This window comes from Apodemus sylvaticus, chromosome 7, assembly GCF_947179515.1.
Source record: "Apodemus sylvaticus chromosome 7, mApoSyl1.1, whole genome shotgun sequence".
NCBI lineage: Eukaryota > Metazoa > Chordata > Mammalia > Rodentia > Muridae > Apodemus > Apodemus sylvaticus.
Window position 1 is genome coordinate 73,001,767 of NC_067478.1, and position 25,201 is coordinate 73,026,967.

The following is a 25,201-nucleotide window of genomic DNA, read 5'->3' on the forward strand; positions in this document are numbered from 1 at the left end:
CTACACGTATACACATTGCATGAATCCTGAGTCATACACAAGCCACACTGAGTGTGCACTGGCATACACACACACACACCTAGTCCATCCTCAGTCCCCATCACCCGATTGTTCATACCCCATACCCCACACCCACAGGCCACTCATGCATACACCACACACTCCAGGATTCACCCGTTCATGACCACAGGCCAGACATCATGTACGCATGCATACTCATAGCCACACCTCAGACACAACGTGACCTTCAGCCACCGGGCTTCCTGTTGGATGGGGGAGTGGAACAGCCAGGGCAGAGGCTGACAGCAGGTTTGGGGGTATAATGCCTGTGGCTTTAGGATTGGAACCACTTTGTGCCCTGGGGTTCTGGGGAGGCTCTGGCAAGCCACCTGATTACAGAGGCAACGGCACAGTCAGAGACCCGCATGTGCATCTGGGTAGCTGAGGACACCATGTGTCCCTCTCCTAGTGGACAGTGTTCAGACTCAGGCTCATCACAGCTCTGGTGGCGAGGGCTGGTTGATCTGAGGGAAGAACTATTCTGATCTTCTGACCACAAAGCTCAGAGTCTAGCCCCTGTCCCCTGACACCTGCAGGTTCCCACGCGCTCTGCAGCAAGTCTTGGATCAGAGGAGCCACCTGTTCAAACCCCGCAAGTCCAGGTAGATTCGGGGGATAGCTTTGGGGACTCATCTGTTCAGGAAGGCAATTTAGATTCCTGTAAGCCTGAGGTAGCCAGGGTATACAGCTAGACAGCGAACTAAGCTTCTGCCTATGGCCCTGTTGAAGGGTCAAGTTCCCAAAGCAAGGGAGGTAAATAAGAGTATCTCATACAAGAGAGAAACTGAGGCACAGGAAGGGGAAGGGGCTGCTTGGTCCCCCGCTGTGAAGTAGCCTCTGGCTCTCCAGGTGGGCTGAGTGCTCAGCCCAGGTCACAGTCACAGGCTGGGGAGAGGAGTTCCCTACCTGCACCTCTGCAAGCCTCCCCGCAGAGCGCCCCAGACTGTGCTTACACACCGTCTGCAGTGAGGTCATGAGGTGCTCACTCCTTGCTATGCAGCCACTCCCCGTGTGGCCAGCCATGCTGGGCATGGGTCCCTTCAGAAGCTTAGCTGAGACTGAAGCCTACACTCCCCTTGAACCGGTCCCACCACTCCTTGCTGAGCGGCCGTGCAGAGTACTGACCCTAAATCTGCCTGTCTCCAGAACCAGTAGCGCTAACCCTTGAGTTCAGAGCCAGCTTCCAGGGGCCACTCAACTCAGGTGGGCCCCTCTGCACACTTGCTGCTGTCCCTGACCCTCCACGGTCTCTGATGGAGGACAGTCCAGAAGCCCCACATCGGTTCTCTTCCCGGCATGTGGCAGCTCTGTGGCAGACCTCCACGGAGCACTCCGGTGCAGAGCCGCACTGCACACCACATTATCATGGTGGGCCTCCGCTGCCAACCAGACACGCCTGGGGAGAGAGACCCTCAACTGAGGATCTGCTTCCCTTGACTGATCTGTGGGCATTTCTCTTGATTTTTAATTACTGTAGGAGGGCCCAGCCCCACTGTGGCTGCTACTATCCCTCAAGCAGGTGGGCCTGGGCCACGCGGCTGAACATGAGCTGCAGGCGAGGCCAGTGAGCATTCCCTGTCTCTGTTTCGTCCCCGCCTCTAGGTTTCCGCCCTAACTATGCTCAGTGATGGATTGTGACCTGAAACGTGTACACCAGATAAACCTTTCTTCCCAAGTCGGCGGTTTACCACAGCAACAGGAAAGCAAGCTAGAACACACACCCTCTCCCTCTCATCAAGCCATGCTTTCCAACTGGCCCCCAGAACCGTGGGTGGCCTCGGGGTCCCCCCTCCCAACCTCCAATCCCTCCCCGCCCCGCCCTCACCTTCTTCCGCTGCTCCTTCTGTCTCTCTCGGAACTCCTCCAGGCCCCGCAGCTCCTCGCGCAGGGCCAGGGCCAGCTGGATGTGTGCACTGCCCACGTTCTCTGTTTCTAGGGTGACAGCATGGCCTCTGCTTGGACCAGCCTGTCTCCCTCGCTCTAGCTCCCCCACCCCTCACATCCTCCACCAGCCTCTCAGCCTGTCTCAGAGCTGGACCACAGCCCGTGCACATACCTCCTAACTCAGTCACCCCTACAAGGGCTGAGGGTCTTCCAGGACCCCCTAATGGCCCTGCTGCCCATGTGGGGATGGTTGGAACTTACGCTGCTTCAGGGAGTCAAAGGAGGTCCTCAGGGAACTGCAAAACAGAAGTCTAGGTCAGCAAGCAGGTATGCTGCAGGAGCCTGACATCCTTCCTGGCCCGTGGTACTTTTATTTTGGAGGGAGGGCCCTATGCCATATTCACTACTATGGATGCAAGGGGCCCTTGGATCCATCATCATTTGTATGAACCTAAGCTGGCATTCTGGAAAACAGTTTCCTCTGTAAATTACAAGGCAGTGAAACCTTGCTGTGGTGGGGAAACCTCCTGCTACGTCAGCTCCGCCCCCACTCCCTCACTCCCCACATCTTTGCAGAGGAGGGGTGTGTCCACAGGAAGCTCCCCGCATCTCTGAGACCTCCACTCCCACGCAGGAGCCGGGTTACTCAATGCTGCCTGGATGAGTCTGATGCAGGGGAAGGCCTTTCCAGCTCTTTCCAGCAGGTGGCCTGGAAGGCATAAGGAAAGGCTGGGCGGTGGGCAGGGGCACAGCAGGGGCACAGGCAGGGACAGCCGTGGCACCTGCTCCAAGGGGCGGGAGAGGAAGAGGCTGCTCAAGCCATGGCAGCTGGAGCGCTGCTCAAGCAGGAGAGGCTACTGGGTAAAGTGGAAGCCCCTGGGCAGGTGGGGGTGGCACAGCCTGGAATCCTAGCACGCAGACAGGCCACAAGCTCAAGGTCATCGTGAGTGACACAGGGTGACTCTGTCTCAACTGCTCCCATCCGCTTCCCGCAGAAATCTCCACTGGGCTCAGTTTACTTGAACCTTATTTTGAAATTGCTTCCTGAGTGTAAGCATGCCCTGAATAACAAACAGTGGGCGCTGGACTAGAAAGCCCTCACTGTGGACGGGGAAGCAGCAGACTGGGCGCCCTGGATTCTGTCTGGCAGCCCTGTTCAGCCTCAGCATGGCAGTGCTGAGGGCCAAGCAGAAGCGCCAGCACACTGTTTCTTGGTGGGTAACAGGAGTCCCAGGGCAGATACAGGGACTGTGAGCGGGCCTCTCAGACCGTACAGGAACCAAGCTAGGAAACCGGCCGTGGCCTCTTACTCCAGTCTCCACACACAGCAGCCGCACACCCTGTAGCCAGATGGCCAGGCTCTGCCACTCACTTACTGTGCGACCCTGGGCAAGCAGTTAGCAGCACAGAGTGGTTCTGAGAATGATAGGCCACTCTACGGCACCACTGAGGCCTGGTGCAAGGCAGGAGCTTCACATGCCTGTCACGTTCACACACATGCAAAGTGCCAGTCCCCAGGACATCCTCCAGGCACCAGCAGCCTACCCAGGTCCTCCTCTAACCCCAGATGCCCCTTGTAAGAGTTTTCCAGTGGTCCCCTCCCCAGAAGCAGCAGCCTTAACTTCAGGTGGGAGGAGTCTCTGCCTGGCTACCCCAGCTCCTCCAGTCTCTCCTGGCTACCTCAGAGTCCTTTCCCGGAGCCCCTCCTGCAGCTGAGTGACATCAGGCCATGCGTATGAAGGACGTGTGCCTCTGTGCTCCCAGCCTGGGCTCAGGGGTGGGTACTAAGTCTCTTAAGGACACAAAAGCAAATGCAAGTAGCCCCTTGTTGCAAGCTTTCACCGCCTCTGCAGGGCACTCTCCTGCCCCCTGGTGGTAATGCAGTCATATGGCACCTGTCGCATTACCAATTCCCTGGGTGTCCTTTCAGGGAAGCCCATTGGCCTGTGCTTCCGGGTTGGACAAATATGTTCCATGGGGACTTCCTCTCCTCCTTGAACAGTTGGGGACACTGAGGCAAAGGAGGAGTGGTGACCTGACAGGACCCCTGGGGATCCAGGCCCTAAGGAGGACTAAGGGGTCCTAGTACCAGGCTTCTTGCTTGACAAGATCACGGAGCAGTAGCAACTGCTCGGAGCCATGAGCTATGCAGATGTGCTCGCCTCTGCAGTGACCACCCGCTGACCACTTAGTCCTAACCTTCCGGTGAGAATGACTAAGCTGAGTGATTCCCGCCTCGATCCCACAAGCCAACATATAGATTATTGCCATTGGCAGGTAAGGAAACTGAGGGTCACGGAGGTCAAAAACACGCTCCACAGCCATCCAGGTGGTAAGAGGCAAAACTCAAGGCCAAGGGCTGGACCGACCGATGGCTCAGAGGTGGTGAGCTCATTCTGTCCTTGCAGAGGAGCACCTACATCTGATGGCTCACAGCCCTGTAACCCCCGCCTTAGCTGTCACCACTGCCTCCACACACACGCATCCCCTGCACACGTCCCTGCACACATCCACACAGCAGACCTACAAACACATTTTAACAAATCCTGAAAGATAAAATGTCAAGGCTAGCTTTACAGAGGAAGGCAGGGGCTTCTGGTATGGTAACCCCAGGTTAGAAGGATTCTGACATTCAGCATCAGCCACTCATGCAACACATCCTGCTGGCCTGCGGCTTGGCTCTCTGGAGACTTGGAAACTCTGGCTGAAGTCTAGTTTCACAGTAGACCTGTTCCTCGACTGGACAGCATACAGCGTACTAAGTTCCCACTCCTGTCTTAGCATCCCCAACAGTTGGCCACCCGGCAGCCAGGAAGCTGATATCTCACAGTTAGAAGCAGACCTTGCGCCTGCGGGCAGCTGATGCTGGATTGGGAGCCCTCCACCATCATGCCTCCTCTGATGCGATGATCTCAGCATTTAGGTTTGGGCAGGGCGAGGTGAGGTAGGCATTAAGGTGCCCATGGGCTATCATTGCTCACCTGTGACCACAGAGGGGTTCACAGGACATTGGCCGAGGTCCTCTCCGTCCTCCAAGCCACCCACAGCATCCCTCCTGGAGGGGGAGGAGGTGAGCACTTCTTGAGCAAGGTGACCGCTTTTTGGGCTGACGCAGAGGACCAGACAGGAAGGCTGGTCGCAGTGTGCACAGTATCAGTGACAGCTCCTGCAATACTTAGCCTGTCCTTACAATGTATCATGCCACACAGGGGCCCAGGCAGGTAACTAGAGTAACAAGAGTGAGGTATGAGAGAACTCATTCGGAGATGTGACTACAACCTCCTGTCATGGATGTGGACTCTGGGAGACCCTAGCTAATGTGAGGCCAGGACCTGAGGCAGGAATGCTGGGGTTTGGGGCTGCACAGGAGGCGGAGGCCAGGAGAGCTCTCTTGGTGTGGGCTAGTCATGCAGTCACTTCACCCCCAGGCCTCTGTCTCACTGTTTACTCATCTCTTCTAACCTGTCTTATAGACAGAGGGGGCAGCTCCTCAACCTGGGGGACTGAGGTTGGAGGGGGGTCACCAGCCAGGCAGGCCCTTCCCTGAGGACCAACACTTCCCAGCCCCAAGCGACTAGAGCAAGCGTTGCGGACCCACACGCATTCCTGCTGAAGGACAGGTGTTTGGCAGATCTCTAACAGGCAGACAAGGAGAGGGCTCACAGATGGGGGTCCCAGATGGGTGGTGAGGAAGCAGCCTGTCAGCCTCTTCCTCTTCCTCCTAAACAGAGACGACAGCCTGGTGGGCTTTGGCTTCCCAGTGTGCCCCCACCCCTGCTAGCAGACCATCCGACAAGCTCAAGGGTGGGTCAGGACGCATCGTGGTCCTACCAGCCATCCCTTTGCTTAAACCGACCCAGAGAGGTCCCTCAGGCCCCCAGCCTGTGAGAGAGTGGATTTGGTCCCGAGTACCTTCCTCTGCTTTGCCTGGGTTTTCTCTGTTGGCCCTGCTGTGTGTGTCCTTCTTAACAAACTCCTTCCTGTAGCAGCTGATTCTGTCTGCCATGTCTAAGGTTTTCCCTGCTGTTACTTCTTGTGTTTCAGATTCTTTCTGCCTTGTCTTTCTTTTTATTTAAAGGTTTACTTGTTATTTATAGTGTCCTGCCTGCATGTATACCTGCAGGCCAGAAGAGGGCACCAGATCTCAGTACAGATGGTTGTGAGCCACCATTTGATTGCTGGGAATTGAACTCAGAACCTCTGGAAGAACAACGAGGGCACTAACCTCTGAGCCAGCTCTCCAGCCCCTGCCTTTTAATTTATTTTCTTTTTTTAAAAAAGAATTATTTATTTTATGTATATGTATACACTGTAGCTGTCTTCAGACACACCAGAAGAGGGCATTGGAGCCCATTACAGATGGTTGTGAGCCACCATGTGGGTGCTGGGAATTGAACTCGGGACCTCTAGAAGAGCAGTGAGTGCTCTTAACCACTGAGCCATCTCTCCAACCCTGCTTTTTAATTTCTTAGCTGCCAAAGAAAATGAACTTGGCCCAGACCCCTAAGACTAACAACACTGTCAAGGGCCCTCCAGGTGGGAATGGGGAGGAAGATGACCCTGTCTGAACCAAGCTCTTGACAGTAAGGCAAACCTGGAGGCCCTCTTGGAGGAAGTGCCTGTGGGGAGAGTCTGCTGCAAAGTGTTAACGGAGGTGCTGGTCACAGTGGTTTGAGTTCTTAAACTCCCGTGACAGTCCAGAGCAGGACATCAGCGGATACGCCACAAGTGCTCACTGAGGGCACGGGCAGATGACAAATGCTTGGTCCACAGTTAAAGAAACAGTGTCATGTGGGACAGCAACATCACCTCCTGGATGTACCCATGTGCAGAGATCAGCAGGACCTGCAGGGGCACAGCTCTGAGGGAAGGGGTCAGCAGGTGCAAGGGCATCAGTATGTCTGATGTTGCTGTATCTTTGAGCCTTTGTCTACAAGTAGTCAAGACAGGAATGCCGCCCCTCCTCAGGGAACCCCAGACAGCCCTGCTCTCCTGCCCAGACCTTGGCCCGCCTGCTCACTTTATCTTGCTCCTGTGCATGAAGCCTACCCCAGGATCCTGACGCCCAGCTCACTGTGTGGCTTCCCCCGGGCCTCGGTACTGGCCAGCCTGAAGGAAACAGCTTGGGAAGGGCAGACACACCCCTGTCCAAGTAAGCAGCAGAGTTCATCTGCTGTGTGGAGGGGCCGGTGTGTGGGGCGGGTGAGTCGACAGAGACCCCACTGCTCACTGAGCACATCTTGTCACACCAAGCTATCCCCGTTCACAGACAGGGACTCCTATAAGGAGTGACTACCCTGGGGTCATACACAAAACAAGGCAGGCAGACACTGCCCCTCTAGCCGTCTATAAGAAAAAAAGCAAGACCGACTCAGAGCCTCGAGCGCACAGCCATCCTCCTGCAACAGGCAGGACTGTGGCCTGCCCCCCTCCATTAGCAGGATGCCTGGCTCATACCCACACTGTCCTGGCTGTTGGTGACATCTCCACTCCACTGTCAGCCACAGGTGACTCATAGCCCACAGAGCATGCCTCACACAGACCCCCTGCAGGGCAGGAAAAGCGCCTGTCACCTGCCCCTCCTGGCTGGGTAAAGGTGTGCTACGTACCCTGCTCTTCCCAGAGCACTAACTAGTACAAGACCCTGATCTCAGGCACCACGCGGGTCCAGACCGCCCTGTCCAGTTCCTGCCCAGTGTACCACATCAGAAAGTCCCCAGCCCTGTGTGAAGTCCAGAAGGTTCCTCAGAGGAAGGGCAGGAGTCGCTGGCGCTCTTACTTCATCTCCGTCTGGCCGCCAGCCTTGCGCGCGATCTGCACCAGCTCCTTCCCGTACCTCTCCTCTGCCTGGGCCCTGTGAGGACAGAGCAAGCACTGTGTCCTGTTTGTGCGGAACCCGGTTCTCTCATCATACTTTGCTGGCAGGACTGTTCCTGGAAGAGTCGAGCTCCATCTCCTTCTGGGGATAAATGTCAGTTGAAACCGGGCCTGGCCTGAGGGCTACCGCATGGTGTACGCCCCTGTGGAGGCACAGGCCTAAGGGCCACAGGAGACAACAAGGGGCTCTGGCTTTGTGTGTGTGTGTGTGTGTGTGTGTGTGTGTGTGTGTGTGTGTGTGTGTGAGAGAGAGAGAGAGAGAGAGAGAGAGAGGGAGAGAGGGAGGGAGAGAGAGAGAGAGTGCAGGTACATAGGTGCAGGTGCACATGAGTGTGCATGAGCGCACAATGCACCTGTGGAGTCAAAGGTCAGCTTTCCCACCCCCTCCCCCACCCCCTCTAAGATGTGATACGTGACTATACTATATTTTGCAGAGATGGGGGTCTCTGTTACTTACCATACACCATGGTAGCCAGCCCATGAGCTTCTGTGGACTCTCCCGACACTGTATCCCCCTCTTGCTAGAGGAGGGGAGTTGAACTCAGGTGCCCATGTTTCCTTAACAAGCGACTGACCCGCTGAGCCACCTTCTCAGCTTTGGCTCTCGGCTTTTGAAAACATCTTAGCTTTGACCCCTCCTGACGCTGAGGTAATCCGCCCTCGGCGCTGGCCCGCAGCCCCGCCCGCCCGCTCACCTCTGTCTGAGCAGCTCTTCCACATCCTTGCACATCTTCCTGCCGTCCAGCAGCCTCTGCAGCAGCACCTCATACCCGGTGTGGGCCGTGAAGTCCCTGCACTGAAACACACATGGGACATGGTGAGAGCCCCAGAAGAGAACAACGTTTCTCTGGCCTCCATATCAAGGAGGACCCAGCTGGGCCTCCATAATGGCCACAGGCCCCAGTTCTCCAGTGGAATGCCTGGTGACATATGACATTATGACTGTAGCTAAGTAGGGAAGCAGGTTCAGGAAGTAAAAGCGACAGACAGATGGTCGCAGCGCCCCAGCTGCCTGCCTCAAGGGCTGCTGCACCCCCCAGCTGTGAGTCATCTCTTAACTGGGGTGACAGGGCATCTCTGGGAATTCTGGGAATGCCTAGGCCTTGCTATGACAGTCCAAGTGACACCCATGTCCCCCACTAGTGGCTTCTGAGCATGTCTGAGCTGCCAAGTGTGGGCAACCAGAGGACAGAGGAAAAAGTTCACAGAAGTTCCTGCAGCCCGCCACACCTAGGCCTCCCGCTGCAGCTCTCTTGGGTCCCTAGTGTGTGGCTGACTACAGGCAGGGGGGTACAAATCCTGGAAGAGAGTGGGAGACATCTGTCTCCCTTCCGGGGCCTCATATTCATCGACCCTCTACCCTCTGTGGAGAGGGGAGATCTGGCACCTCCCTGGCCTGTCACCTGTGTTCCCTCAGATCCTCTCAAAGCCCCAGTGATAGAAAGGAACCCCAGCCTCCCTGAACACACACCCAAAACCACCCACAGAGCCTGTCAGAGGTCAATGAGTCTCTCCAGGGCTCACCCATACTTAACCTGACTCCTGTCTGTGCTCCAGGCCTCCCTCAAGTTATGCGTGTGTGGGAGGCACAGACGGAGTTAAAGTCACAAGAGGGGCTGAGGGTGTGTATGGCTTAGAGGTAGGGTGATTGACTGCCTAGCTTACAAGAAGCCCGGCTTACAGCTCCAGGAGGCTCCCTGCAGGGGGCGCTTGCCTTGCACTGAGGTACAGAGACTCGGATGCTGGGAGGAGAACAGACGCGGGCACACATAAGTGAGCTCCGCTCTCTGGAAACAGTGAATCTCTCCGAGGATTCAGCCCCTCCACTCCCCCCACCCCCCCAGCTCACATTCCCTTCCTTGAGCAGCCTTGCAGAGGGCTGGGCCAGGACCACTGCCCACAGGCCACTGAGACGTGAAGCTAGGCCTCAGCTGGCTGAGACCAGCCGGAGAGAGTTGCCCCTTCAAGCTGCTGCAGGCCATGTGGGGCAGGCATCTCCCACCCACCTAACCCCTCCCCCCAGGCTGCACCATCCTGAGCCAGGTCCCTTTAAAGACTTTTAAAGGGCAGCCACTTCTTTGTGAGTTAAGATCATAACTTGGCCTCTGCCCTCCCTGGGCACTCCCAGGTCAAGGCCTGTAGCAGCAAGCATAAACTGAGTCAGAAGCCACAGACCCCCACCCTGCCTTTCCCTGTGGGGTCACTGAGCTGAGTATAAGCATTCAGGCCATATAAGCACAGACCCCAGAACCGTGAAGGATCTGTCCAGTGCCCCTGAGCCCTGGGGCTGGAGAGGTGGCTTAGTGGTTAAGAGCACTGACTGTTCTTCCAAAGGTCCTGAGTTCAAATCCCAGCAACCACATGATGGCTCACAACCATCTGTAATGGGATCCAGTGCCCTCTCCTGATGTGTCTGAAGATAGTAGTATACTCATATACATAAGACAAATAAACTTTTAAGAAGAAAGAAAGAAAGAGAAGAAAAGAAAAGAAAAGTAAAGAAAAGAAAAGGAGCCCCAAAGGAGGGAGGGGCTTACCTGAGCCATATTACAAACTTAGGAAATCTTACAGGGTGGACTACCAGGGTCTATGTTTCCTGCCCCCATGCCCAGTCCTGACTCTCTAGAAGGATCTTTTTTGTCCTCTGAGCCCCAGAGAAGAAAAGGAAAACCAAAGTAAACTTACACCTGCCATGCCGGAGGACGTGAAAGGTGGAAAGGCACCCTGTGGCACAGGTCTTCAGGAGCTACAGTCCCCAGGGCACCTGCCTCGGCCGGGACTCCCGCCCAGCCCCCGTGTGCCGCTGTGGCATCAGACGGAATGAGCCACAGTCACAAGTGACCCAGCTGTTCTAAGGAAGTGCCAGGTCCCTCAGGGCTGCCTGACTTGCCTCCTATCCCTGGCCACCCCGTTCCCCTCCTCCTTCACCCCCACACCAAACACCTCTCAGCGGATAGACTTTGTAGAAAAGAAGCTCTCAGCCTCAAGGTCCGCCATTTACCCAAGGCAGAGTTCCCGGGGGGGGGGGGCTAGCTTCTCCTCCTCTCTCACACCCCCCACCCCCCCGTACACCTTAGCCTGTCAACCAAATCCCTGTGACTGTACCTTAAATTAAAGCATGAAAATAGAGCCCTGTGTGGGGCTTGAGACAGCTCAGGGGTTAAGAACACTACTGCTCTTGCAGAGGACCAAGTTTAGTTCCCAGCACCCATGCCAGGGGGCTCACGACCTCCTGTAACTTCAGCCCCGGGGACCCTGTCACCCTGACACCCTCTTTTGGCTTCTTCAGATACCCACGTGCACATACACCCACGTGCACATACGCAAATACACGTAGACAATGGGTTGAAATTTTGAAGATTACCTGATCCACTACAACCTGCTGGGCATTTGCCAGGAGGAGGGCTTTCAGCTGGCAGTGTGGATCTGCAGCACTGGGCAGCACGCCAGGAACTGAACCATTCCCAGACACAGCCATGCAGAGCCTATGACCTCCACTGCCAAGACGCCATGCAGGACAGCCTGGCTTTGATAAACAGCAGCCAGCAAACAGAGGCCCTAGCCTCATCTACCCTTGTTAGCCTGCTAGCATTCCTTCTAGGCTCTGCCCAACAGTTCCCTAGCAACAGCCAGGTAGGCCTGGCTTGCTATAAAAGGGACTGTTTGGCCTCCCTTTGCTCTCTCTGACCCCTTTTCCCTCTCTCCCCTTCTCCTTCCCCCCCTCCCCACATGTTCCCAGCCAGCCTCTCAGCCCCCCCACCCCCGTAGTCCATTTCTGTCCTTCTCTTTCTCTTTCTCTGCGTCTACTCCCTTCTCAACCCCCTTCCATGCCCCCCAATAAACCCTGTTCTACAGTAGACCATCCTGGCTGGTACCTCACGTGTGGGGAGAGACGCCTGGCTCGGGCCGCTGAGGCACCCCCTCCCACTCCACCATACCATGCTCTACAAAACATCCTTGGCTTTACAAACAGACCAACCCTCAGCCGCCCTTTGACCATTCCCTGCTCTGGTTGAGCCCCTGTGCCCTCCCTGGTCACCCATTTTTAGTTTTCCTTAGAACTCCCGATTCTAAAGGTCACGCAACTGAGCTGTATATCATCAGTTTCCTTGATAACTTTGCTGTGCCGACACCACTGAAGAGCAGGGCATGAAAATTATGTTTGCTTGGGCAAACTCAGAAGCCTGAAGGCCATTTCTGTGTAAAATCACTGTTCTTCACCTGAGTCTCCACAGGTGTCATTTGAGTGACCCTTTACCTCTAGAAGCTGAAGTTCTCCTCAGATAAGTTAATGGCCCCCACTTTCTGGCCATGAAGGGCTATAAATTTTGCACAAATGCAGACCACAGATGACTCTGCCCCCAGTCACTGTTCCCTTTACCTCGGGCTAGCCTACTTCCTGACTCAGTCATGAGTCCTATCCTGGGAGCCGGTGGATGTGCGAGGTGGGGCTCAGTCTCTCTTGATTCACTCCTAACAAAGGTTTCAGTGGCTGGGATGCTGGGCCCTGGGGGGGAAGCAGCCTGGTAGTAGCAAGCGCTGTTGAGTATTCCCCATAGTATGTGGATGCTACACCAGAACATCAGCCTTTGTCCTGATGAAAACGCCAAGACCCAGGGGGGGAGAGAGGACAGTGAGGACACTCAAGGAGGGTAGGAGTCTGCCCAAGCCAACTCAACAGAACCTGGAGTCTTCCAGGCTGGCTGGGCCCCAGAACCACAGCTCCACAGGCATTCAAACTGAGGAGGGCGACTGAGCATTCACCCCAGAAGTTATTTCACTTTTAAGCATTTAAAAAAAATAATTTTAAACAGATATCTTTTGGTGTGGCTCAAAACAAAGCCCTGTTCAGGAGGTACAGGTGGGGTGGGTGGAGATAGCTCTTGGTATTAGAGATGAAGTGTCTGCTATGCAATCATGAGGACCTGAGTTTGATCTCTAGCAACTGTATTTTTAAAAGCTGGGTATGCAGGACCCAACAGGGGTAATTTTAGCAAAGAAGGGGTGGTCTACTGTGGAGACCCCTCCAGTAGATCGGCACGGCCTCCAGTTGATCTAGGGCTCAGAGGACAACACACCCATCTCAAAGTTTGTAACCCAGAAATGTTTCTGTCCAAAGGAAGAACAGGGACAAAAAATGGTGCAGAGACTGAAGGAAGGGCCATCCAGGGACTGCCCACCTGGGGATCCATCATGTCTGCAGACACCAAATCAGACACTGCTGCTGTTGCCAAGAGGCTCTTGCTGACAGGAACCTGGTGTGGCTGTTCCTTGAGATGTTTGGCCAGCAACTGACCAATGTAGGTGTGGATGCTTGGAGCCAACCATCAGACTGAGCTGTGGGACTGCGGTGGGGGAGCTGGCAGGAGGACTGGAGGAGCTGAGGGGGATTGCAACCCCATAGGAAGAGAAACATCAGCTGGCCTGACCACCCAGTGCTCCCAGGGACTAGACCGCCAACCAAGGAGTGTCCAGGGAGGGATCCATGGCTCCAGATACACAGGCAGCAGAGGACGGCCTTGTCGGACAGTAGTGGGAGGGGAGGCCCTGAGTCCTGTGGGGGTTTGATGCCCCAGTGTAGGGGGATGCTGGAGGGGTGGGTGGGCAAGCACCCTCATAGAGGCAAAGGGGAGGGAGAAGAGGGAGGTTTGGGGATGGGGGGGCTTGTGAAGGGGTAACCAGGAAGTGGGATATCATTTGAGATGCAAACAAATAGAATGATTAAAAAAAATAAAATAAAAATTAAAAGCTGGGTATGGTGGTACCCACTTGTAAACCTGGCACGGGTATAGAGACAGGCAGATCCCTGGGGCTTGCTGGGCAGCTGCCATAGCTTTTGGGGATACACATGATGACACAATGCTTGTAACCCCAGTACTCGGGAGACTGGGGTAGGAGGAGGGAGCATGAGCTCAGGTCCAGCCTCAGCTGTGGAATGAGACCCTGCCCCCAAAAGCAAAACAAAGCAAACTACAGCAAAATCTAAGCACACCCGTGCACCGGGACCCGAGCCAAACCAAAGGCGTCTTTGGAAAATGATTATTCAAGTTGTCTCCACCTCAAAACAAGGCTCTATGGCAGGATTTAACCCAGGTGCCATGGGCTCACAGGTGTGCCAGGCTGGTCACAGCAGCACGGCCTGTCTATGGGGAAAGAAACACGTGAAGGCAGCTGGAAGCCACACCCAGCCTGGTGGCCAGGAATAATTCATGTCAGGCCAGGGTCTCTGGTGGTCAGTAGAGACAGTGCCTTCAGCTAGAAGCCCCCCTGAGCCAACTGTTGAGTCACCTTTGCCATGTGGCGTGTGGTCACTCTAAGTTCCAGGGGACCGACCCAGGTCTTCAGGAGGACGGTCAGGGAAGCTGAGGGCAGGAAGAACCTTGAGAGAGTATAGAAGAAGTCCAGTTGCCTTGCTATGCAGGGGTGAGCTGCTGACCCCTCTGGGGGTGGGGGTGGGGAGTGTGCCACTTCAGGCCTGGGAGCTGTCAGAACTGGCCATGCCTCACTGATTGTGTGGAGAAATGACCTCCACGCCTCTACAACTTCCTTTTTTCCCTGCTCAGATCGTTCTTGGCGGCTGCGAGGGCTAGCCATGATGACCAACCCCCCTGAGCAAGCTACTTCCCCTTCTTGGGCCTACTTTCCTCATCCAGGATGATTGGGCAAGAGGCTTTCTGTAGGCTAGACCTTCACGGGGTCCTGGAGATCAGTGCCGGCCCCTGGAGTTCCACAGACTAGTCCTGGGGACACCCACCATGGCCCTAGCTGTCCCCAGCCTCCACTTGCTTCCCTGTGGAAATGGCCTTCCAGGTCTCACTACAGAGCTGGTCTGAAAAGCACATGAGTCACGTGAGGAGAGCAAACTGATCAGGACTAGTCCTGAGGCAAGTCCTGGGGTCCAGACTGTGACTCCGTCCCCTAGTTACAAATAAGGAAAATGGGGCCCAGGCAGGTTATATGACTTGAAAGGCACAGTCAGCAGAATTCAAACTCAGATGGCCCACGCCATGGTCGTAAGCCTTCATTTCTCTGTGTGTGTGTGTGTGTGTGTGTATGTGTGTGTCTATCTCTCTCTGTCTCTCTCTGTGTGTCTGTCTCTGTCTCTCTCTCTGTCTGTCTCTCTCTCTCTGTCTCTGTCTCTCTGTCTCTCTATCTCTCTCTCTCTCTCAGGCCCCATTCTCAGGACAAACCACATGATGGCTGGGCTGCCTGGTCAACACTAGCTTCCCATGCCTGCTCCTCCTAGCTAGCCGGCACCCCTCTACCAGAGAGAATCTCCCACATACCATGGCTTTGTGGCCTGGTTGGAGAGAATGAGTCACGCTGCCCTTCCCCCATCCCATATCCACTTGAAGTCTGGGAGAGCCATTTTCAAAGGTTCCCTTGAATAGAATTCTAGAACAAAGAAAAACTTCTAGCCTTGCAAGAGGCCTAGGTTTGGTTTCAGTTTTCATCCACCAGGAATAAAGGTGGACAGCTGAGTTGGTCACCTGCCTCAGGCCTTCCAGACTGGCAAGGACACAGAGAGTGACTTTCAGTAGCTCTCAGCAGGGTGCTGGTCTGAGACTAAGCTTTGGCATCAGTTGGACCAGTGGTTTCATCTTCCCTAGCAATTCAGCATAGGGTATGGCTGCGGCTGATGACGGAGTGGAGAGAGAAGTGGGGCCCATGCTGGGAACATTCAGCAAGAATTGTGTCAGAATTTTACTTAGTGGTCTGGAGAGATGGGTCAGTGGTTAAGAGCACTGGCTGCTCTTCCAGATGACCCGGGTTTGATTCCTAGCACCCACATGGCAGCTCGCAACCATCTGTAACTCCAGTTCCAGGGGATCTGGTGTCATTTTCTGGTCTCCATGAACATCAGGCGTGCATGTGGCACAGCGACATACATGAACACAAAGCACCCGATGCATACATACATACTTACGAACAATTTATTTTAACTAAGAACCAAGCGGGGGCTTAACTCTGCCCGGGAGGAGTTCTGACAGGGAGAGCTGCACCCTCCTACCCATGGCAGCTTTGTGGAACAAACCGCTGGGACAGGCTAGTAATGGCTGCTATAGGGAGCAAGCAGTGGCATCCAGAGGGACTGTGAGGAAGGCAGAGAACCTGCAGAGGCAGAGTGGCTGTCCTGTGACACTGCCAGCCGGGACATCAGCACCAGTTACAGTGCCAGCCGGGACATCAGAACTCCTTCAGAGCCCCTGCTCTGCAGTCTGAGCGCGGAGGCACCAGAAGCCACTGAGTGGGCAGCAGTGAGGAACGTGACCAGTGAGGGACAGCTTCTCAGCCCTGTCCCCTCTTCCACCAGAGGCTCCCGTGCCAGCTGGGAGAGCGGGAACTTTACATGAGACAGTAAGATTTGAATACTAGGTTGGCTCCGCCTGGCCTCTATTTGAAAATGGCTAGAAAAGCTCCGGAGATGTGACATCTGCAAGGCAGAAAAACCGTATTACACTTCCCATCGTACCTTACGTACAAACGAACCCTTCCTAGTGTCTCATGGGCTCGTTTGCTTGTTTTTAGATTTTATTTTTTGAGACAGGATTTCTCCGTGTATCCCTGCCTGTCCTGGAATCCATAGAGATCTGCCTGCCTCTGCCTCCCGTTCCGCCTCTCCTTCCTCAGTTATTTGACAGCAGGGACCCTGCAGCCACTGTGCTCCCCTACACTAACAACTCCTTTCCTGTTTCTTGTCTCCTGTGGTCTCAGAAACCCAAACACAAAGGCTGTTGGGGAGCCTGACATTGTAAACACGTGTCCTGACAATGGTGGACTCCAGGAAGGTGGACGGCGAGTTGCCTGGCTCCCTGAGGGACCTGGTACCTGGCACCTGTGCTCAACCATGCACTGAGTGAAGGACCAGAGAATCACCAAGGGTCCCCTCCAGAGAACATGTCTCTGTGACTAGTGCTGGTGCCCCAGGAGGGGAGCTACCCACCAACTGGTGGATTGAGTGAGTCTTACCACCTTAAACAGCCAGACTTGTCCCCACTGATTCTGACCACAGTGTTCTGGGACTGGTATTGTGATATCCACTGTGTACATAGGAAACATGTCAATGCTGTAAGCAAGCTTTTCCATTGCCCCAGTGACTACCCTGAGATGGGGCTCAATCCCATATCTATTGGTTAATGAAGGAAGGTAAAGGCTAAATTATTCTGACTTAGATGGACAGACAGATGAACTGATAGACAATTGATGGCCAGAAGTTTTAACGAGTGAGCCAGTCCCTAGCCTAGAGAGTCTAAGGGGAAGGGCAAGTAGGAAGAGGTTCATAAATTCAAGGTGGGGGGCGTCAAGGTGGGGGGGTGTTGTCCTACCTACAGATTTTGTGGGACTGTCAGGGGCAGAAGGAAAATCTGAGATCAGCGTTTCCAGATGCCCAAGCCTTGAGGCCCTGGGGCAGAGACAGGAGAAACAAGAGAGACAAGAGACAAGTAGGCCTGGAAATGCGGTGCCGTGCAAACACAGGTGGGGAACACCCTTTGCTAGTGATGTGCAAGCAGGCCAGGGACTGCCCAGAGAGAACTCAGGGTGAGGACATCTGCTCATGTAGATGTTTTGTGTCCAGGCCTCTGGTGCACAGTCCACAAGGGTCCCTGTGCAAACAGAGACGTATCCTGAGAGAGTGGTGCTTTGCAGCTTTTCTGAGATGACTCAGGCTAGGAATGGAGAGAGAGGGTCAATAAAGTAAAGGCAGACTTACTTTTCAGAGAACTTAGCATACATTGAAGCTGCCAGACACAAAGAAAGGCCACAGCTGCATAAAAGGATCTACAAGGCCAAATGCGGGAACTTAGTGATTATGGAGAGTTAAAATGTTGCAGACCGAAGTCAAACCATATTGGGCTACTTCTGGTCCTTCTGAAAGCCATTCATTACCCGCCCCTGTGTCTGACCTAATAGCCTTGAGACTATCAAAGCCTTTAATGTGCGGCCCTGGCAGGCCACTAGCTTCCACCAATTCCAAAACGAAGAATGCCAACAGATAGCATCGAAAACCTAGGCTGGCTTCCCTCCTTTGTTGTGACGCGTCTGCCTGTATCAGCACCAATGTGTCTGGTAAATGCCTTGATTTATGAGATCCTTTGTTCTGCAACTAATAGTGTATGTGTCCACCCAGCACTGTTTGAAGTATGAAACACTTTCACATGGACGCTATCTTTTGGGGCAACTTGTCCTGAGGCCAGAGTCATTCATAATTGGCTTAAGAATAAGCTCTTATTCCCTTTAAGGTGAGAGTGTTCTGTGTGTAGTTGGGCTCACTAAAGCTTAAGGCTAGAAAGAAGTTTCCAGAAGCTCCCACCAAGTTGCAGTCTGATGGTCTCCTCTGACCTTGTAGGGACCTTCCCTGGCTTCATTAACCTGCCAGGATTGGGGCATGGGTGGGTCCACGGTCCATTTTAAATTACAGGAGAGCCACAGGGCTGTGGCTGATGGCTACCCTGCAGTCTCAGGACCCCAAAGGAGAGAGAGCACTGTGAGTTTTCAGGCCTTTCCAGGAACTTCCTGAGGAGATGTGAGTGTGGGAGTGGGCCTGTGTGCATGGACTCGGTCACACTGAACACGGGTTGTGGAGTGGTCCTGAGAATGTGGGAAGTGGGTGTGAAGGAGGCTGCTCTGCTGGGTGAGCATTCCTACTTTTGATAAGGCCTCGCTGGTTGACAAGCTTTATGCTTTCAAATGGGCCTCTGTGGCCAGGCATGACATACACTTTTAATTCCAGCATTTGAGAGGTAGAAATAAACAGATCTCTTGTATTCAAAGTCAGCCTGGTTTACATAGCAAGTTCCAAGACAGCCAGGGCTACATATGAGACCCTGTCTCAGAAAACCAAAACCAAACACAAACAGGTCTCAGTTGTAAGGAATCAAGGGTAGCAGTTTGCCTTACAACTCCCTTTAATAGCAAGCCAGGTCAACATGGTCCTTGTTCTGTAAGGTGCTGCTGTGACCCCACCTGCTCTGCCTTGTCTAAAGGCTCAACTTGACCTCTGCTTCTGTCTCCTGATTTATGAAACCAAAATGTTAGGAATGAGGTGGGGGACACTGGGGAGAGAAGACCTTGCAGACAGAGGACAAGATGGAAATGAATCAATCCCTTGAGTAGAGAAGTCTATTCTTATATCCACTTTCAAGGTAGCAGCCAAAAGAGACAGGGAGGAGGAGGAGTCAGAGGAGGAGGAGGAAGGAGGGCAGGGACAGACAGAGACAACAGAGAGCCTAAAGAAGTGGCACACAGCTGGCCAGAGCAGAATCACATCAGGCAAACTGAAGGATCAAATCATTCCTAGGAACACAAAGGTGCAGATTCCAAATTCAGAAGGAAGCCAGCGCCGTGAGGGAGGGTGGTGCAGCATGAGTCAGGTGCTACGGGACCCTCCTAGTCCTCATAGATCATGCCATGTCAGTCTGTGACTGCCTCTATCACAGTGCGGTGGCTCTGAGGGTCATCGAGGTGAATGACACACCATCTGTGGGGAGCCTGCCGTGTCATGAGATGGGCAGTCATTCCGGAGCTCACCAGGGTCTGGCGGAGGGAGAGTCGGGTAGGAGGCAGATGCCTTGGGCGAGGGCGAGGCCATCAAGAAGTGATGGGGGCTTCGGAGAGGCAGGACTGATGCCTCCCCTCACGGCCCTGAGACTAGGAGCAGATACAGACAGCCAACCTGGAAGGTCCCAGGCTGTCTCCAAAGGAAGAACAAACGCTGCTTGTGACAGGCTCTTAACTGGTCCACACAGGGCTCATTTCTATAGCCTAAGAGGGACTTCTGTACCTGGAACCAGGCACCAAAGGGTCAGACACTGTCTGTGAAAATGCCATCCCCAGGTACCATAGCTCCTCCCCTCTCCTACCTGAGGATGTCTCAGAAGAGCCCTGGCCTGGAGGGAGGGAGGTCCTGCAATGGATACAGAAGGTTCCGAGTCTGCTGAATCCCACTAACACCTACATGACCTTGGGCTTGTCTCTTAACCCCTAGAGCTGAGACCGCTGCCCCGAGTAAAGTGGCGTAAACATCCCTTCCAGGTTCAGAGAATTCAATGAAATAAATGACTCATTAAAGAGGCCATGCACTCACAAGCTTCTCGAAAATGGTGCTATTGTGGTTAGCGCATAGTGACTAAAGGACAAACAGAAAGGAAACTGAAAAGGAGAACTGCGGTTGGAGCCTCACTGTGGCACTTCTCTGCGTCTCAATTTTTCCATCTGCAAACTGGGGTGAATACATATACCTTGTGCTCTGCATGGCTGATGTGGGGATAGCCTGCTTTGTGCCTGCAAATTACAGTGGGGGTTGGGTTTTCTCAAAAGACAGAAATGAGCCAGTGGACTTGTAGGGGAGTCCATTTCTGTCCCATTCCCTCTGGAGAAAGCCTGTCAGGTTCTTCTGCAGTCTCAGTAGGGTCTGGATGCAAGAGTGGACCCCTGTTTCCAGGGCTCAGAGTTAGGCAGGCTCTGTACTTCAGTGTATGTGAGGTTCCTTGTCCTTTTACAAGTCTCTCAGTCTCAGCTTCTATCCATAGCAGTTAATTTACACCATGTCCTTTCTAGACAAGAAACCAGAGGTGCAAAAAGTTGAAGGGCTCACAGGGCCACCCATGAGCACAGTAGATTCTTGGGTTCTAAGGCCAGAGTAAGAGAAAAAAGAACAGCACCCTCTAAGGAAAGGACCCGTGTCAGAGTAGGACATTGTTTTGCCCTGGCAAACACAGCCAGTGATCATTTATTCATTTCTTTGCATAGAGCCACACCCTGGGAAATTTTGGCTCTAATCAGCAAGAGCTTCCTTCCCCTGGGTCCCAGGAAGCTGGGCTGGCTGACGGCTCCTGTGCATTCATCTTTTGACAGATGGGTTGGTAAAGTGCAGTTGTAATCCGAGCATTGGAGAACTGGAGACTGGTGAATCCCAGTAGCTTGCTAGCCAGCCAGCTTAGTCTAATCAGTAAGCTGTAACACACACACACACACACACACACACACACACACACACACACACGTACGCACGCATGTTTCAACTCAGTCTGTGCATACAAATTCCTTCCTGTAGAGCTGGGAATTCTCTGAAGGCTGGGATGCAGTCCCCACAGGTTGGTAGGAGACCCCACCTCACACTCAGCTACTAGTTTGAGCCACACTTAGTTCTTGGACTCCAGGTTCAGTCTCCAATCTTTTCTGAATCAAATCAAAAGTCACCACAGGCAATTCTGATACAACGCCTCCTTTCATACCACGCCAAGGTGTGACAGCTCCACCCATTCCCCACCCCATCACCATGCAGCTCCAGGGATGGGGATCTACATTTTGTGAGGATCCCCTGCTCACCTCACCCCTGCGTACCACCCCTACATTTTCTTGCCTGAACTGCCTTCAGTTGACCTTCTGAGCCTTGCTATCCATGCTGGGGTCTGGAGACCCTGTGCCTGGAGAACAGTCCTGAGCTGGTCCAAGGACAGGTGTTGAAAAGCTACTTAGAAGGGAACATCATTTGCTTCAGAGGCTGGGGTTCTTAAAGCAAAGGCTAGAAGGCCACATTGTCACAGACCCCACAGGTCAGGCAAGCAGCAGTCACAGGGACATTGACTCCCAGCAGAGCCTACCATGGGCCATGAAGGAGGCAGTGACCCAGGCGGCCAAAATTCCCCAGACCCTCCTTGAAGAATTTGGGAGCGTGTGGAGCCTGAAAGAGGGCTGGAAATTAAGAGCCTACCAAAGAGTCAGAGGGAGGACACCACCAAGGAGAGCCAACCACTATGGGGGGGGGTCTCCATAGTACCCCCAGGGCAGGGATGTGGCAAGAACTGGTCATGAGTAGGGAACCAGGCCACACAAGGTAACCAAAGGAAGGCCCAGACCTCAGTTTCCTTATCTATTAAATGAGAACAAAGCCACACTACTAAAGACCCAACCAGCCAAAACCATCTTGAGAAAAGAATAGCTTGAAGATACTTTTTTGATTCCATTATAGAGCTATAGTAATAAAAACTGTGGTACTGGTTCAAAGGCAGACTCATAGAACAATGGAATAGAGAGTAAAGGGCCCAGAAATAGGGGCTGGAGAGATTGGTCACTGGGTAAGAGCACTGGCTGATCTAGAAGATGGGGCTTGATGCCCAGCCCGGTAGCTCACAATCATTCCTAACTCCAGTTCTAGGGGATCCAATGGCTTCCTCTGGCCTCTGCAGGCAACAGGCACACAAGTGATACCCAGAGATGCACCTCATACACATTAAAGAGTCCAGGAATAAATCTTCAAATTTGTTTGTGTGTGTGTGTGTGTGTCTCGCTCGCGCGCACGCCACATGTGTGTAGGTCCCCTCAGAGGACAGCAGAGGCCATGAGGTTCCTTGGAGATGAAATTAAGGGTGGTTATAAGCCGCCTCTCAAGGATGCAGGTCCTCTGGAGGACCAGAAAGTACCCTTAACCATGACAGCCAAAAGGAAGACACATGTCTCCAGCCCCTGGTCAATTGGTTTTTTTCACGGGTGCCAAGAACATTCAGTTGGGAAATGGCAGTCTTTTTCACAAATACTGCTGGAAAGTCAGATATGCACATATGAAAGAAATGAAAACAGACCCTTACCTTATACCATGTGGAAAAAGTCAATGCAAAATCTGTTATGGCACAAACGTAAGATCTAAAGCTATAAAGATCCAAAAAGAAAATCGAGGAGGAAAGTGACCTGACAAAGAATTTGCCAGTATCATCTTGAATGTGACATCATGACAAAACAAACTAACAAACAAAAACCCAGATAGGCTGGGCTTGAATAAAATGAGCAAATGCTAGTGTGTCAAAGGACGACTTCAAGGGAGCAAAAGGACAACTCACAAAACAGAATGCACGATTTGAAAAATCACATGCGGCCAGGTATGGAGGCCCATGCCTGTAATCCCAGCACTTGGGAGGCAGAGGCAGGTGGATTTCTGAGTTTGTGGCCAGCCTGGTCTACAGAGTGAGTTTCAGGACAGCCAAGACTACACAGAGAAACCCTGTCTCAAAGAAAAAAAAAAAAAAAGAAAAAGAAAAAGAAAAAGAAAAAAGAAAAATCACATGCACCAGGCGGTGGTGGTACACACCTGTAATCCCAGGCAGAGGCAGGCAGATTTCTGAATTCGAGGCCAGCCTGGTCTACAGAGTGTGTTCCAGGACAGCCAGGGCTACACAGAGAAACCCTGTCTCGGAAAAACCAAATCCAAAAAACCAAACCAAACAAACAAAAAAACAACAACAACAACAAAAAAAAAATAAAAAATCACATGCCTGTTAAAGAGTGAGATCTAGTCTACAGAGAGAATTTGCCAAGAAGACGAATGACATGGTTCAAAGATGGGCAAAGGGATTGAGTAGACAAGTCTCTGAAGAAGGTATCCCAGTGGCCAGCAAGCACAGGAACAGCGCTACACTGTTAGTCGTTAGGGAAATGCAAATCAAACCACAGTGTAAGACTGCTTTATGCCAACTAGGATTGCCATGACTCAAAATGAAGAAGAGGAAAATAATGAGGAGGAGGAGGAAGAGGAGGAGGAGGAGGAGGAGGAGGAGGAGGAGGAGGAGGAGGAGGAGAAGGAAGATAAAAAGTTAACAAGTCTAAGCAAAGAGGTGGAAAATCATCTCCCTTCCCCGATGCTGAGGGAATATAAAATGGGTCAGTCAGTATGAAAACCAGCTTGTCATAATGTTGCTGACAGCAGGCAGCAGTGTAATTCAGGGCAGAACACTTGCCTAACATGTGCGAGGCCCTGAATTTGATCCCAACACTGTGATGGAAAAGTTAAACATGGCATTACCATGTGATACAGAAACCACAGTTCTAGATTCTCCCTGAATGAAAAGCAGCGTTAATCACGACACCGAAAAGGAAGGAAGATGCAGCCAAGTGTCCGTCAGCGATGAATGCACGGCCGTGGCTTATGCCCACTCGCTCCTGTCTGAATTATAAAGAAACTGCGCTGTCTGTTCTTCAAAATGGTCAAATAAAACAAAATTCCATGAAAAAATATTTTTAACAAGAAGCTACTTGGCATACTTTCCAATTTATCCAGGCCAGCACTTCTTGAAATCAAAATAAGTGCTCAAAGTTGCATTTCTGCTTAAAAAATTCTATTATGCTTATAGCTGCATTATTCTAAATCAGTGAGTCCTGTGAGAGTGTGCGTCTAAGCTCAGACCACTCAGAGCGAGGCACAGGGCCCCCTGTGCTTTAGGAATGAAAACCCAGAGCTGGAGAGATGGCTCAGTGGTTAAGAGCACTGACTGCTCTTCCAGAGGTCCTGAGTTCAATTCCCAGCAACCACATAGTGGCTCACAACCATCTGTAATGAGATCTGAAGCCCTCTTCTGGGGCGTCTGAAGACAGCTACAGTGTACTTACATATAATAAATAAATAAATCTTTAAAAAAAAAAAAAGGAATGCGACCCCAGCAGAGCACACGGTGGGGGAGCTTGCCTGTTCATTCCTGCAGAAGTAAAACTTTCCTGCTTTGCCAAGATACTTTAGATCATGTGGTCATCTTCAGAGACCCCAGACCTGCGATGGGACACACAGAATTGTGCCATACAAGATGAGAAAATTCCTGACAGATACTACAGCACGATTGAGCCTCACAGATGCTATGTCAAGTCTATTGAGCCAGACGACAATAAACGAGTCTAGGCTCTGCTTGTAGGAATATAGGTCAAGTTCACAGAGGCAGACAGTAGAGCTGAATGCGGTGCCCACTGCTACAACTGCGTCACTCTAGAGGCGGATAGCCTAGTTCAAGGGCACCCTGGGCTATATAGAAACCTGTCAACCAACAAATGCAACTGAAACCAACAAATGGTTTCAGATGGAGCCAGAGGTAGTGACAGGGGCCAGGTGAGAGTCCCTGCTTTGCACATGCAAGGCCTTGGGTTCAGTACCCAGAGGGCTTCCCCACCCCCACCCCAGTGCTCACACAAGCAGAACAGGGTAAGGAGAGAATGTCCTTCGAAGTCCTCGAGTCACTGCTTGGCTGCCTGCCTGCCTGCCTGCCTGCCTGCGGCACTATGGCTGGGAGGCAGAGCCCTCAGAAGGCAGGTCCTAAAGACAGGAAGTTACATCATTAGGGACCTGCTTTTGAGGAAGGTACTGGCACCCAGGTGTCCTCCCCGACCTCATCTCTTGCTACCTCTGCTTCCCTTCCACTTCCTTCTTCCCCTTCACCCGTCTCCCACAGTCTTCACCACCTTCCTTCCTGGTTGCCGTAAAGGGGGCAGCTCTGCTCGAGCGATGCCCTGCCTCACTACGACTGATGCAGTGGGACCAAGAAACCATTTAAAACCATGGAGCCTTCCCTCTTCATAAGCTGGTTCCTCGGGGATTATGTGGCAGCCCGGGAAAGCAGGAAGG

General features: G+C 52.9%; 1 protein-coding gene across 3 annotated transcripts in view; it reads right to left on the reverse strand.

The window, feature by feature from the left end:
* Nucleotides 1–25,201, reverse strand: part of Pstpip1 (proline-serine-threonine phosphatase interacting protein 1) — a 41,757-nt gene that overhangs the window by 6,604 nt on the left and 9,952 nt on the right. For 2 of the 3 annotated variants that reach the window (XM_052188283.1, XM_052188282.1), the window contains exons 2-5: nt 8,517–8,617; nt 7,724–7,798; nt 2,206–2,240; nt 1,886–1,992 (exon numbers count right to left, since the gene is read on the reverse strand). In XM_052188283.1, coding sequence (XP_052044243.1) covers nt 1,886–1,992; nt 2,206–2,240; nt 7,724–7,798; nt 8,517–8,617 — 318 coding nt within the window. Of the gene's footprint in view, nt 1–1,885; nt 1,993–2,205; nt 2,241–7,723; nt 7,799–8,516; nt 8,618–25,201 lie in introns of those variants that run through there. The other variant, XM_052188284.1, reaches the window with a different exon arrangement.